This window comes from Chelon labrosus (genome assembly GCF_963514085.1).
Source record: "Chelon labrosus genome assembly, chromosome: 9".
Taxonomy (NCBI): Eukaryota; Metazoa; Chordata; class Actinopteri; order Mugiliformes; family Mugilidae; genus Chelon; species Chelon labrosus.
The window spans coordinates 6,224,682-6,239,652 of record NC_140359.1 but is presented as its reverse complement, the minus strand read 5'-3'; the positions used below and the strand labels follow the sequence as shown (position 1 = coordinate 6,239,652).

General features: G+C 40.3%; 1 protein-coding gene across 2 annotated transcripts; it reads left to right on the top strand.

Annotated features, from left to right (window-relative positions):
* The first annotated feature begins 3,849 nt into the window (after window positions 1-3,849).
* On the top strand, window positions 3,850-14,313 carry susd1 (sushi domain containing 1). 2 transcript variants are annotated; one of them, XM_084551569.1, is made up of 18 exons: window positions 3,850-4,517; window positions 4,647-4,790; window positions 5,867-6,022; window positions 6,227-6,379; window positions 6,566-6,745; window positions 7,299-7,478; window positions 7,625-7,804; window positions 9,365-9,544; window positions 9,651-9,830; window positions 9,984-10,163; window positions 10,458-10,637; window positions 10,930-11,094; window positions 11,281-11,375; window positions 11,455-11,641; window positions 11,803-11,896; window positions 12,706-12,961; window positions 13,035-13,074; window positions 13,215-13,460. In XM_084551569.1, exons 1-18 carry the CDS (start codon window positions 4,202-4,204, stop codon window positions 13,346-13,348), a joined length of 3,000 nt encoding a protein of 999 aa, XP_084407695.1. In that variant the 5' UTR covers window positions 3,850-4,201; the 3' UTR covers window positions 13,349-13,460. The 2 variants fall into 2 exon arrangements, with proteins under 2 accessions (XP_084407695.1, XP_084407694.1); XM_084551568.1 differs by lacking the exons at window positions 7,299-7,478; window positions 7,625-7,804; window positions 9,365-9,544; ... (1 more) ...; window positions 9,984-10,163; window positions 10,458-10,637 and adding an exon at window positions 13,469-14,313 and having other exon boundaries at window positions 3,884-4,517; window positions 13,215-13,308.
* The last annotated feature ends 658 nt before the right edge of the window (window positions 14,314-14,971 follow it).

Below are 14,971 nucleotides of genomic sequence, written 5' to 3'. Positions count from 1 at the left end.
TTTAGATTGTTCCTAAAATGTTTTGTAAAAGGATACTTCATTAAATGTAAACATTTTCATCATGTATGTGTACTTCTTTACACAAAACAAAGGGGAAAATTTAGAGTTGTTTTTATGCTGTTGTGTTACAAGACTCAAACTCCTGGTTTAGGATCAAATACATGAATAGAATCCCCATTAAAATAATTTGTTGCTAAAAGGGGAAATAATTTGCTGGCATGTGGAGATATTTCATTTCAGACTGATCCAAAAATCCAACAGACTTATTTGTAACCAGCATAACACAACTTTCAAAAAGGTATTTTATCTTAGTGTCAATAACAGTCCCCATTGTCTAAAAACAGAACCTCAAACCCCAGAAAAATACTAAGGAAAAGGTGGTAAGGAAGAAACCTTGGGCTCATCCAGTTCATCCAGTTCATTTCTCTCTCAGGCCAGCACGGAGGTACTGATGCATGCTTTTATCTCTTGTCGTTTAGATTATTGTAATGCCCTGCTCTCTGGTCTTCCCAAAAAAAGTATCTTTAATCTTCAGCTACTTCAGAACTCAGCCGCACGAGTGCTGATGAGGACCAGAGGGCGGGAGCACATTACACCGGTTTTAAAATCGCTGCATTGGCTTCCCGTGCGCTTCAGGATTGATTTCAAGGTTCTTTTACTTGTTTTTAAGTGTCTTAACAGTCTTGGGCCTTCTTATTTATCTGACTTACTTTTACCATATCAACCCTTGCGGACCCTGAGGTCGTCTGGCACTGGCCTTTTAACCATACCAAAAGTTAGATCGAAAACACACGGGGAGGCGGCTTTTAGTTATTATGGTCCCCGATTGTGGAACAGCCTGCCGGAGAACCTCAGGGCTGCAGAGACTGTTGATGTTTTTAAAAAGAGGCTCAAGACCCACCTTTTCAATCAGGCTTTTAACTGATTTCTTTTATTACCCTACCTTTTAATCAGATTCTTGATATGCTTTAACTACATGTCTTCATGCACAAGTTGAAAGCATTTTATCTATACTTTTCATTTTTACCCCATTTTAAAGTTTTAGTTTTCGGCCCTCAGATTTTAGCAGTTTTAGTTCTTAGCAGTTCTTCTTTTTATCATTTATTTATTTATTTATTTATTTTTTAAATTTATTTTTTAATTTATTTTTACTTTAATAATATGTTTTAACTACATGTCTTAATTGTACAAGCTGAAGGCATCTTATCTATATTGGTCATTTTTATTCTGTCTTACAGTTTTAGTCCCTCAGTTTTTAGCTCCAGTGTCTCCTCATGGGGGCCTACCGCACTGGGAGCTGCTCTGGTCTACTGACGGGGGTGCTGTCCTGTGGGTGGCTCTGGCCCTGGTGGCTGGAGGGCTCTGCACCTTGGTGTAGGGCCTCCTGTCTACCCGGGTCGGGGCTGTCTCTCTACGGCGGCATTGCCTATAGTCGTGGGCTGGAGGCCCTCTCGATGCGGTCGGCCCCCAAAGGTGGCTTTTTCCTTGCTCCAGGTCTCAGTGCCGGCCATGTCTCTCTCTAACGTGTACAGTGAGTGTGAGCCTTTGTGTGTGTGCGTGTGTATGTGTTTCTACGTGTGGGGGGGTGGGGGGTGTGTGTATGTGTGCGTGGGTGGGTGTGTGTCTCTGTGTATCTCTGTGTTTTTACGGGGGTGGGAGGGTTGGGTTTTGTCCTTAGTGTTTTTAGCCTGTGTTTTGTCTTTGCTGATTTTAGCCTCTGTGAGGCACTTTGTATTGCTTTTAGTATGAAAAGTGCCATACAAATAAAATTTGATTTGATTTGATTTGATATGGGGGGACTCATCTGTCTGAGGCCTGCCGGGTAGAGACAGAAAAAATATTCAGAAATGCAGACTTCAAGTGTGCTTTGCAGTATTTCTGCCAGTCATTTTAACAGTCTGAGCAGTGGTTTTATTGTTATTTAATGTGAAGATTGTGTTATTATGTTATTATTATGTTGTTAATATTAAATAGAAACCAGAACAATAGAAGCATCTGGTAAGAAAAAAATATATAATTTTAGTTTTCTATTTCCACTTGTAATAGTGGGATGCTGTCTTTAGAATAATTTCACACTTTCAGACTTCTATGGTCAAGAATTAACATCCAGTTTTTTGTTTTTTCTCAGTGTGACAAGAGAAATACATGAAGAAGCAAAGAAAAGGCGACACCACCAGCATCCTGCTCTCATCCCCAACTGAGAGCAGCACCGTCCAGGTCTACCATGACCTCCAGAAGGTAGCTTTTAAGATGTATTGTGGGAATGGTCACGCTCTAGAGAACGGTTCACACGCCAGGAGAGACCAGCTCACCAGCAGAGATGCTACAGGCCAGATGTCTTCTGCCTCAGACATCATGTCCAACAACCAGGAACAAAAGTACAGCATAAAAGACGAGACTGCTCACAGGAACTCCGCGTGGATGATGGATTCAAGCAGCCAGGCCTACTCGGGGCCGGAGGACCTCTCCACAGACCCACACGAGAGCCTGACAGAGACTTCAACTCTGACCTTTGTGGACGCCCACACTCTGGAGGAACCAGCGGAGAACCACAGCCTCCACGGGGTGGAGATGGTTTACCTGAAGGAGTTTGTGCTGATAGATGACGATGATGATGGAGACATGTCGCTGAGAGAGAAAACAGTGACAGACTTGTCTGTCATGGATGGGAAAGCTGCCGACCTGGTGTGCGGGAGGCTGTTGTCCACCTCCAGTTGTTCAGTGTCAGAGTGTAAGGAGGAAACGGCATGTCCCGAAGCACCTCCACCTGAGGACGCTGTGACTGCTCACAAAAAGAAACGCTGCTGTTTTTGCACCGTGCTATGACCCTGCAGGAGGTCACAGTTTGAGACCATGTCTAACGACCATGTGACGCTGCCCTGGAGACCTCTGAGTTCTGAACTAACTCACAGTAGGAGATGTGAAAGGACAATTTTTTTTAATTTTTTTTTTCATTAAATCAAATCAACCAGCAAAAATATTTTCAAACCTCAGCCTGTGTTAAAATTACCTCCTCATTATGGATATGTGTTGTGCTTTCAGTTTGATTTATATTCACATTTTAGATAATCAAGTTTAACCTACATATTTATAAAGTCTATTATGATTTGTTGTGATACTAAAAAAATGCATGTTTCTGTAGTATTTTGACTGCAATGACAAACTTTGAGATAACAACGCAGAAGGTCTTGAAAGATCAGGTGCTAACATCAAATAAAGAAAACCTCATTAATAACAGTTATATGTCTAGTGAGAGTTTTTCACTCTGTGTCACAGGACGTGGAAAAAGTTTACACAGCAATCATGGTACAGGTTGCACTGTTCGAATTGGCAGATTTCTGACTGAACTAGTGGTTTTGCTGTATTAGTAGAGCTGGATAATTGGCATGAAAATCAATAAATAAAGTCAATAAATACCACAAAATAGAAATATCCCAGCATTTAAAAAGATGATGCATAGATAAATAAAAGGTCCCAACTGACCACCGTGCAAAACTATTGTTTGAACAATGTATGATGTCCTGTTCTAGATGTGGGCTCACATAAAGGCATCAGTTCAGTCTGATCTTGGGTTTGGACCTTTTATATACAGTTTATTTTTTGGACAGAAAGGTTTGGGGGCCATCTTTTCTGAGGGACACTTAATCAGTCCAATCCAGCAGACAGTGGTGTGAGGCGCTAGCCTACTGGTTTGAGTGACAGCAAAACCCCAGTTAGGACCCTGCTGGGCTCAGAGATATGAGCTCAACAGACTTATCTCCCCCTCCCACTCCAAGCACACCAACTAACACCCCCCAGCACTCACTACAGACCCTGTGGTGGGCCCAGAAAGGATGTTGCTTTCATTAGCTTTAAGTACAAACTATACATGGGTTTAATGAGCCATCAGTGAACATAGGGTGTGCTGAACCATAATATCCATAAACATTTTGATCAACAACAGTTAGTTAGTCACAAAGATTAAGCTGTATGATTCCGTTAGACAGATGTATTTATTCATAGACCCACACCAAACTCAAATTTTTAGCAAATGTCATGATGATAAAGGTAATAGGCACACAATTATGTGTTACTAAATGACATTTGTAAGAGGGAATCCGGCAGGTTCGTTAGGCTAAATATAGGCCTTATCAGCCTGAACAGCATGCATGTGCAGTTCACCACACTGACCGTATCATCAGCAAGTGGGAATAGTAACTGAATGTGCCAGAGAATGACAGATGAAGCCACAAAACCACCAGCTGCGAGAAGATCATTGAGAAAAGGAGTCATTTCACAGGGTGACCTCAGCTCACCCACACACAGCAGCCGCTCTGTTCTGGTTATCAAATACGCTCAGCATCATAATGGTCCGCAAGAAGGAAGTACAAAAATAAAATTTTTTAAAAAAAACGAAGATGGGGATGAGAAGGTTGGAGCATCTGTTGAAGTGAAGAGAACAACAACGAGCCTCTCAAGGAGAATGGATGAAAGAAGCAGAAGAATGATTGTGGTTTTTCTGCTCTTTGTCTTTGCAGGTAAGAATACTGGTTAGACTTTAGCCTGTTATTTGTAAATTTAACATCTTCATCATGTACTATATTGCTGACATGTAAAGAACAGTGGAAAAAGATACTGACTTGTGGGTGACCTTAATATCCTCTCAGGTATATCAGCAGCGGGCCAAACTGGGCTGGATGTGTGTTTATCTTGCCACGCTAATGCCACATGTGAAGACAAGTCAGATGGTTCTGGAAAAGTTTGTAACTGCAAGTATGGCTTTGTTGGAAATGGAAGAAACTTCTGTCAAGGTAGGGACAAAAACTGAAGATACATGATAAGGCCATTTATTTAAACCTGTATTTTTGTCTATCAGAACTGATGACACTTTAAATATTTAAAGAGTATCTAAATTTTATTTTTGTATTCAATATTAAATCAAACTGACTGTGTCATGTGACTCAAGACTATATATAAAAATGAACAACGTGACAGGACCTCAAAAGAAATGATTGGCTCTGCAGTAAACTGTGCTACCTGACATGTGAGCTGAAAGGCTGTTGCATATCGCATATTCAGTCAGGTCAGTTTAACTGCACAACCAGCGTCAATGACTGTCATCATTCAAGCAGTCAGGCTATGTCAAACGTTCGTAGAGGTGTGGCCATGATTGAGTCTAGCCTAGGCCCATTTATTGCCCCACTTTGGCCACATAGGAGGACATAGAGACATGTTATCCATCTTTATATACAGTCTAGACATTAAACCCTCAGAGAACTATCCGTGTTCCTGAGCTCTACAGGGGTTTTAGTGACTTTCAGCTCATTGTCTCAGTTTCTTTGGCTTTGTACCCTCCCAGTGTCTCATCGGGTCATGTCCAGCAGCACGGACTGCTGTGTGGTAAAAAGGTTCAACAGATCCACAGTTTTGGCACCTGCATAGCACCTAACAATAGACAAGGAAAGCTAGTGACTGTGTAATGGATGCAGCAGAGCATTTAGCATCAGAAAATATCATATTTTATAAGGCGATAACATGTCAGAAGTTATTATTTGTTCATCAAGTAGCCAAAACAAGTCTAAGACTAGTGGCAATTGTCCCTTGACCTAACTGCTAGTAATTTTAGCAAGTTAGCATGCTAACATTTGTGGATTAGCGCAAAACACAAACTACAGCTGAGACTGACGGGTCCAAACGAAAACATCTAGTGAACAGTGTTGTTGCTGCAATCCATGAGTGTGTTTACCACATTTCATGTTCGTCCAAAAGGTTTTCTTGATGTCAAAAATATCCACACAGGTCTGCACACGGTATCATACAGTCATTCCAATAGACCTATTTCGCTGACTTCATTTCAAGTGTGATGATATTCTGATTTTTTTTCCAGACAAAGATGAATGTCAAATAGGAGCCAGTAAGATCTGTGGGCAGCACACCATGTGCCACAATACATTTGGCAGCTACTACTGTACCTGCTTGAATGGCTACAAACCTTCTAACAACATGGCTGTCTTCATCCCAAATGATGGAACCCACTGCCAGGGTGAGTTTAGGCCGGGCCTTTTTAAAGCAAGATGTTAAAAACAGACTTCTAATGGAAAATGAAAGAAAAAAGTACACTTCGCAGTCATATTTTACACAACAGTGTCAGTCAGTGCAGAGTGGAGAGGGATTCCACTGTCTGATATTGCACTTTGTAGTCATGATTGTTGTCATGTCGCCTGCTCATTTTCCTTTTGTTGTGCAGACATTGACGAGTGCAGGGTCACAGGGCTGTGTGGAGATGGGGGTCAGTGCAGAAATCTTGAGGGCAGTTTTGACTGCAGCTGCCAGGAGGGATACCGAGTCCACGATGGAGTTGAGCCCTTTCAACCAAAGAGAGACAATGCTTCCTGCAAAGGTAAAGTTGCATTAACGAGATATTGGATATCTGTATATACTGGTAAATTACATTTGTCCCTTTTCTGGAGTGAATATAAATGTGCTACTCAGAGACTTCACCACCAACACCATCCAGTTATGTAACATCTGTCAGTTTGAGAAAAGCTGGATCTCAACATGAGTTTTCTGCACTTGTTCCACTTAGTGGTTGACTGTGGCCAGCCTGCTTCAGTGGAGGACACGGTGCTGCAGTTAGTCACCAGAACCACATATGGCAGCGTGGCCACGTTTGTCTGTGAGGAAGGCTTTGTGTGGAGGAGGGGAGACAACAGCTCTGTTTGTGGAGCGGACGGACTATGGAGAGGACTTGCCATGGTCTGTGAAGGTAACAAATGTCTCACGTCCTCTCAACAATCAATCTCAATTTTTTTAGAGCTGTGCCAGTCAGTATTTTTATATTAAAACTTGACAAAATACAGTGTGATGGGAGGGAATCATTAGGTTTCAGTGTTGTGGTTTCAGTGAGTGGTAGCTGTCTTTGCAGTGTGTTCAAGTCCAACTTTTTGGCCCAGGTTAAGTTAGTGTGATTACAATATGAACATTTACAATCTAAAGACTTATATTCATCTGGTCTACACACATCACAAGTCTTTAAATGAATGCTGTTCTGTATGTTATATGTATCTGTCTGTTCTTATTTCTACAAGGAACAAAAAGTATATAGTGGTACTGCACCTATGAGTAAAGGTCAAGCATGATAAGTGCTGTTAAACCTTAAGAAGGGTGATAATAAGCATTGATGGATGCTTATGCATGTTATACCAACATACCATCAGTTACTAACCAGTTTCAGAAGCACAGAAACAGATTGATTGGCGTTCTTGGAGATTTCCTAGGGAAAACTGTTTCATACAGCATGTCACTGCTTTGGCTCTCAGAGGTCGACTGTGGCTCTCCTCCTGTCCTCGCTCACTCTCACATGCTGTGGAATGAGAGCACGAGGATGGGCACTGAGGTGGTTTATCAGTGTATCAATGGATATCATAACATTGGAAAGGGAAATGTGTCTGTCTGTACAGCAGCTGGACACTGGGACACACCGTCTGTGCTCTGCCAAGGTACATGTGCCGTTTAATCAGATCATTCAAGTTATTTATCCTTCTCAGTGATGCACACAGATGTACGAGGTCGTCTTGTTTGTCATTATGCACCTGAATTCTGTGTGTTTAAATCTCATTGTTGTGGTGAATGTTATTCATTGTAGAGATCTTGTGTGGAAATCCTCCTTTAATTGAATCCACTGAGTTGAAGTGGAATAATAAGTCAACCCCAGGCAGCACTGTGGTCTATTTCTGTAAAGAGGGCTTTTATAACAAAGGAGGACAAAATGTATCCATCTGTAATGAAAGTGGTCAGTGGACAGCCCCAACTCTGTCATGCCAAGGTAATGCACTCATTTAACAAACTGATATATAATATTCTTTTCAAATTTAAGAAGGCAGGAAATTAGTTCTTGTGTTTCCTACTATGTTTTAGGAAAATTGTTAAGTGTTTTCACTTTTTCTAGCTAAGCAGTCAGCACTTTTCCACACTTGGTGCCTTTAGTCTTGTTTACCATATTAATGAGAAGAGTCCATATGAAGGGCGCCCTCTTGTGGTATTCACAATCAGTGTATAACACCAGTATTATACACTGCTGGCCAAAAAAAAAATTAAAAAAAAGGTGCCACCAAAAAAAAAAAGGTCACACACTAATATTTCACCTTTAGCTTTGATTACAGCCCACTTTCGCTATGGCCTTCTTTCAGTAAGCTTCTGTAATGTCACAAGATTTAGTTCCATCCAGTGTTGCATTAATTTTTCACCAAGATCTTGTATTAATGACGGGAGAGTCTGACCACTGAGCATTTTGTGTTAATGACTTCCCATGGAATCATGTTGGGTTTATTGTACCCACCTGTTAGCTTGCTAACTGTTAGCTTTTGTGGCTTCTAGATATTAACAGTTGCCTAGCAGCGGAGTTCTTGTGACTTACGGTCAATGTTTGCGATTGAACGCCTCCGCCAAGCATTTCGTTTACGCGGCTTCCCATGTCGTAACCACAAGCTTATGAATTCCATTTGAAGGCAACAACAATGTGCATGTGCTGAAACTCACAGGTGAATTACTCACCTGACTTGCCTCATCTAAACACTGTCAGATCAGTCATGTCAATCACCCCTCCAAACATACCTCTCTCTGAGGCCTAATAGCTACTAAATAGTGAAATTAACTTCAGAGCACTTGTGGAAAAAATGTACTGACTTAGTATTTGATGAAAGAAGTTGGCGCTTTTTAAATAGGAGCCCCCCAGGGCTGAAAAATGAAGCAGAAGTGCCATAAACTGCAATTCCACAAATGACCACTTGAGGCTGGCTCAAACAGTGAGTCAATCGCTAATGACCTCCATGTTAAAACGCCCATATTTACATCAGAAATAAACATGTCTACAGCTTGGTATACAGACTCTGTAGCTTTACATCTATATAACTGTACAGGGAAGAGTTTTTACATAATGTTTACATTGTACTGAGGTTTAGATATGTCCATAATTAAATATGTAGACACTTTGAGTGCCAGATGAGTGCCTCACATGTTGCTAGCTGTCTATCTCGGTGTCCCGGTGTACCTCTTTGCTCATTTTAGCCAGGAGGCGGGAGACTAGACTCCAGTAAGAGTCAGTAAGACACTAAGAGTTAGAACCTTTTATGGGTGACGTCACGGAGGGTTATTCCAGCCTAACACACTGCACAGTCCATGTTGGAGCCAGCTCCCAGTTGTCATTAGTGGTATTGCACTTTAATATACTGGCCTCAATTTTAAGCTGTCCTAAAGTTAAAATATCTGTCACTTTTGTCAAAGATTTCATGTTTGAATTAAAATTCTATTTAATATGCTTAATGCTTGAAATGTGTTATGTGTCTAATATTTTTGGAATTGTCATTAACCCTCCTTCCTCTCTCAGAGATATTATGTGGGGATCCTCCTATTCTGCCCCACACTGGGCAAGTGTGGAACGGTGGCTCCAGGCCTGGAAGCACAATGACATATTTTTGTAATACAGGATTTTATCATAGTGAGGGAAACAATGTGTCAGTGTGCACAATGAATGGTCACTGGACAAAGGCAGACATCTCATGCAAAGGTAACATCTTGGTGCAAAATGTTGTCAGCTAGTTTTCCTGATGTTCCAGAGATTAATGACATCTTTTTTTCCCCCCTGTTGAACAATGTGATTTCCATCTCTGTAGAAGTTGACTGTGGTGAGCCACTACCCATTCCTCACTCAGTCATGCTGTGGAATAAAATCTCCACTGTGGGCTCTCAGGTTGTTTATAAGTGTAATCCTGGATATCGCAGTGTAAGAGGGGGGAATATATCAGTTTGTACTGCTGGTGGAGAATGGGATGGAGCTTCTCTCCTCTGTCAAGGTGAAATGACTCATCTGTTCATGAGTGTACTGAGTTGTCTGTCTACTAAACCTTGTTTTATGTGAATTGTGCCACTGAACATGTTTTCTCATTTGTCTTCCTGACAACATGCATCCAGCTGATCGACAATGACTTGTTGTCTTTTTGTTGTAGAAATCATTTGTCGGGAGCCAGTTTTTAAACCCAATGCTAAAGTGCTCTGGAATGGCACATCACACGTTGGTAGTGTGGTGTATTACGAGTGTGAGGAGGGATATTACACCAGGAGCCTGAGAAACTACTCAGTATGTGGAGAGAATGGACTGTGGGAGGATATTGATCTGTGGTGTGAAGGTGCAACGTCTGATGACCACATAATTGATAAAATAGTGATAAGTTTGGTTTCAGTTGGCAACTTAAGAAGTAACAGAGATTTAGTTGAGGTTTTTGCTGTTATACTGTTTTAAATATTATTTATAATATGCCCATGAGACACATATAGAGTATATGTAACATAACATATATAAAGGGTTTGCTAATTGTTCTCTTAATGTTTCATATGTTGTTAAGCTGCTGTCACTGATGACTGGACACTGCTGCTTTGTGTCTCATAGCCCACAGTCTGAGCTAATTCATGTCTGTGTGCAGAAATAAGCTGCGGCCCCCCTCTAACGGTCCCCCACACTAACCTACTGTGGGATCGTACCAGCACACCGGGCAGTGTTGTGCTGTATGAGTGTATGAATGGATTTTACCAGGAGAGTGGAAATAATATTTCAACATGTTCACAATCTGGAGAGTGGGGGAAAGTATCTGTAAGGTGCAAAGGTAGAGTAACAGTCTTGAGTCATGCACATCTGTTCAACTGTTGGAGCTTCATTATTTTTGATATGTTGAGGAATCTCCTGCATACTCTGTGGCTGGTTGGGGTTTAACACCACAAAAGGTTGCAAAGGTCACTGGAAACCACAAGGGTACATGTGAAACCTGCGCTGAAACCTATAGAGTTTGATATTGTGTTTTTTAGGATCCACACTGGAAATAAATTACATATTTACAGTAGTATGTGGGATGAGAGTTTTTTTTATTTATTTAATCATTAAAAGCTATTGTGTTGCAGCTAAATGTGGCCAAGTTCCCATCCTTGCCAACTCGGAGGTGGTGTGGCATAACAGAAGTGTTGTGATCCACCGCTGTGTGGCAGGATATCACAGCTGGAGGGGCAGCAACGTCTCTGTGTGTGGCAGTTCTGGGGAGTGGCAGAAATCTACTCTGAGATGCATAGGTCAGTATGAACGTAGTAGGTAAACATGACAGAACATCACCTTCATTAAACCCACAAAATAAACGATTATCCTGCTTCTTGGCGTCCTTCAGAGTTTGGCTGGCTTATGATCATCTGTGATGATGTTTGATGATTTGTAATAATCATCATTATGGTTTGTCACTATTTTCTTTCAAACTCACACAGAAATCAAACCACCTATCGATCACCTGTTTATCTTTAATGAAAAGTGTTTGAGTTGGAAAGCAGAAAAGTATGATGAGGATACAGAAGTTTACAAGGTAAGACAATCTGTCATTTGCTGTCTTTCACTGTAGTTGGCAGGAAAACTGTTTGACACTTTCGGCTCAATCAATCCAGGTGACTTACATCGGATCCAGAGACTACCAGCGATCCTTTCATGACAAAAAGAGACAGGTTCTGAGCTCCACGGCCGACCAGGTTGAACTCTGTCTCAACCTGCTTCCAGTCACAAACTACACCATCACCATCACTGCAACAACTGCCCGATTCACAGCAACTATCACCACTAACACCAGTTTACCGGGTACCGCCAACTCTACTGTAGTCTTATTAAACAATTCCCACAAATCTATGTTAAAGCTTTTCTGAAAATCTCTAACCCATATGATTACATTTTATTTGTTGCACAGTGTTCTTTGCACTGACCAATGCACACTAAATACTAAATATATTGATATTTAACAGTACCTCCAGCTCCGGTTGTCTACTACAGAGAATTTGAGACTCCTTTGCCAACACTGAAGCTACGCAGATCACCCAACACACTGGACCCAATAAGGTAACAGCCATGATGGAAACGGGTAAGATAGCTGACATGAATTTATGAAGTAGGGGGTCTAGATGAGACATGACAAGAAAACATAAAATAAGCTACAATAAATAAAAGAAGATGATATGAAATATGATACAGTATGATAGCATACAATATGATAACATAAGACATATGATGCAACACAGTACCATTAGATAAAATAAGAGCTGCGATACGATACAACAGGTATACTACGAGCAACAACAAATAATGAATAGAAGAGATAAGAGATAAATACAACAACAATACAGAGTTATGATAAGATATGATACACCGCAATGTGATCAAATACGAGACTCAACAATATGTTAAAATACAATAAGGTAATAATAAGTACAATATAACAATAAAATATAATATGATCAAATAAAATAGAAATAGAAATATATATAGATACAATGCCATACCATAAATAACAGTACAATATAATACATAAAATAAGATACAGAGATACAGTGATATGATATGATAGGTATTGCACAATAAAATAAGCTACAGTAAATAATGAAAAGAGATGAGAGATCAGATACACTAAGGTTACATTCAATAAGATAAGATAGATACGATACGATACAATAAGATATGCTACAATATGATAAAATATGATATGGCCATGTCAGGTTTATGATTTTATATAAATGAGGGATCACAGTGTATTAAAAAAGCCAATTCAACCATGAACTCTGATGTTTTTGCATTAATTGAACCAATGTTACAAAATGTATCTATAAAGTCAAAATTATGCTAAATATTTTTTCTTTTTCTTGATTTGACAGCTCATACCAAGTGTTTGTGCTTCCTCTGGAGGGAATCGTGACTTTTGACTGTTCCTCTCCTGTGAGCTCAGACCCCTCAAACAAAACCAAGTCTCCAGTGGAGTACATCACGGCCCAGATAGATGTCCAGCATGTCGGGACAGAAATTAATTTTACTGTAGGGGATGGATTCCTCTATGGGGGCTTCTATAACGCACCATTGAAGCGTGGCAAGAACTATTATATCATCTTACGAGCTGTCAGTCAGTGGAAAACGGTGGGTGCAACTATTGTACAGTTTATGCCTGAGAAACTGTGGCAGAGTTTTATTTGAATTTTTTCTTTCATAGGATTTAAAGAGCTCTTGTGTCGTGTGGGCTAAAGTCAGAGGTAATTCACCCAGCAGTGTAATCTTTAAAAACACATTTACCTACTGTTACAACATCCTGAAGTAACAAAATAATTTCAAAATACAGAAACAAGCAGGTGTTGGAAGTCACTTTGCTCACAGATACATGTCCTTGTTCCAGGTACATCATATGTCCTGAGGGTTTCAGCACTTTCTGTTGCTACAACAATAGGACTGGTTGCCATGGTTATTTTGGTTGGATACCATTGCACCTGGTATGGAAGATCGTACACATTTCATTATCTAACTTGTTAATGCTATTTTGTGCGCCAAATAACTCTCATCTATCACCGATCATTCACTGACTGCCTAGTACAGGTAAAATGTATTTGAACGTTATTTAATGACCTTTTTCCCTTCTGTTTTCCTTTCCAGGTTCATCAAGAAGACATAAGAAAGTGCAGATGTTGTGGAATGTAATTTAAAATAAAACCTTCCAACCTGTACATTTGTAAATAATTAAATCATTAATACATGTAATAACTATAATAAATCCTTTTCAGTAACTATTTAATGTGTATTTGCAGCTCTTAGTTCATCACTCCTGACCCAGTCCTTCACATATGATCAGTCTATTAGCTGGGAATAGGGCAACAGCTTTTCTGATTATTCCAAATAAATACCTGTCTTCAGTGAATGGGTGTGAAACATTTTGGGGACAGATGTTAGGACTGCACTAGGACAGACTTCACTAATAAATGAAAGCTCAGTCCATCTCCCCTGTTCAGAGAGCAGTTTTCCAGTTTTACGTAGATGGCTTCCTGTGCTCCTCTTTCAAGCCATCTGTCAGAGTAGGCTACCACTCACTGTGATACCAAAACAAAACAAAATAGGACCCCACCCAGGTTATTCCACTTCTAACTGCAGTTCAGTACTGTGTGGTTAACAGATCCTAGTCATGTGAGTTCCACCTGTGCAAAACCCACAGAGATTCCTAGTAAACACCAGTCCTTTAGAACTGAATCAGCCACTTGGATGATGGGAAAACACATTCATTCATTCATTCATTCATCTTCTGTAACCGCTTATTCCTGTTAAGGTCGCGGGGTCTGCTGGAGCCTATCCCAGCTATCATCGGGCGAGAGGCAGGGTACACCCTGGACAGGTCACCGAAAACACATTCAAGAAAACTCAAATAAATCCTGTTGCCTTTGTTTTTAGAAAAAGTATATGTAAATGAATTAGTAACTAATAGTTCACAGTATTTTAAGATTACATGTTATATTGATCATAAATAAAAGGTAAAAGGTCTTAACATTCATTTACTGAGTAGTGTTAATATTTTTTAATTTTGTTTTACTTTTTTGTTATTTTTTTTTTACAAGGAAAGATAATCGTGTAAACAATATGGAAAATAAGGTAATTATCCCCTTTCGATGAGTAAGATGATCATTTCAGGCCTACACTCGGACATGATGCCTTCAGGATCAATTCTCAAAAAAAAAAAACAAAAAAAAAAAAACAGGAATAACAGGAGTTTTGTATGCGGGTACAGGGATGTACTGGGCCTTTAAATGTGTTTTGCATCCGGAGCAGCCCCTTCATATCCTCGGACAGACACGGACCATTGCCCCGCCGATCAAACCCATCTGTAACGGGTTTGTTTACAAGGGGTCATCAGGTATTCAACACTTATTCGATGAAGTAAAAGAATACAATCATTGCTAGCTAGCGAGTAGCATCGTTGTACGCTATATTGTCAGGCAACATGAGCTGTTAGCTAAAGAGTGAACGAGGCCGAGGGGACATACATGGGCTATTGATGTTTCGTAGCTACACCTAACGTTAGCCATGCTAACTTTACACATGATCACTTATTGTCTTGTCTTTTGGTAAGCATTAGTGCTACCAGTTTTCGTTAGAAGGACACATAGCATT

Bases quoted from the DNA above. Each gene is read 5' to 3' on its own strand.
- susd1 (XM_084551569.1), top strand. From the start codon at position 4,202: ATGTGCCAGAGAATGACAGATGAAGCCACAAAACCACCAGCTGCGAGA. The intron at 4,518-4,646 runs GTAAGAATACTG...ATATCCTCTCAG, and splicing joins TCTGCTCTTTGTCTTTGCAG to GTATATCAGCAGCGGGCCAA. The intron at 10,638-10,929 runs GTAGAGTAACAG...ATTGTGTTGCAG, and splicing joins AGTATCTGTAAGGTGCAAAG to CTAAATGTGGCCAAGTTCCC.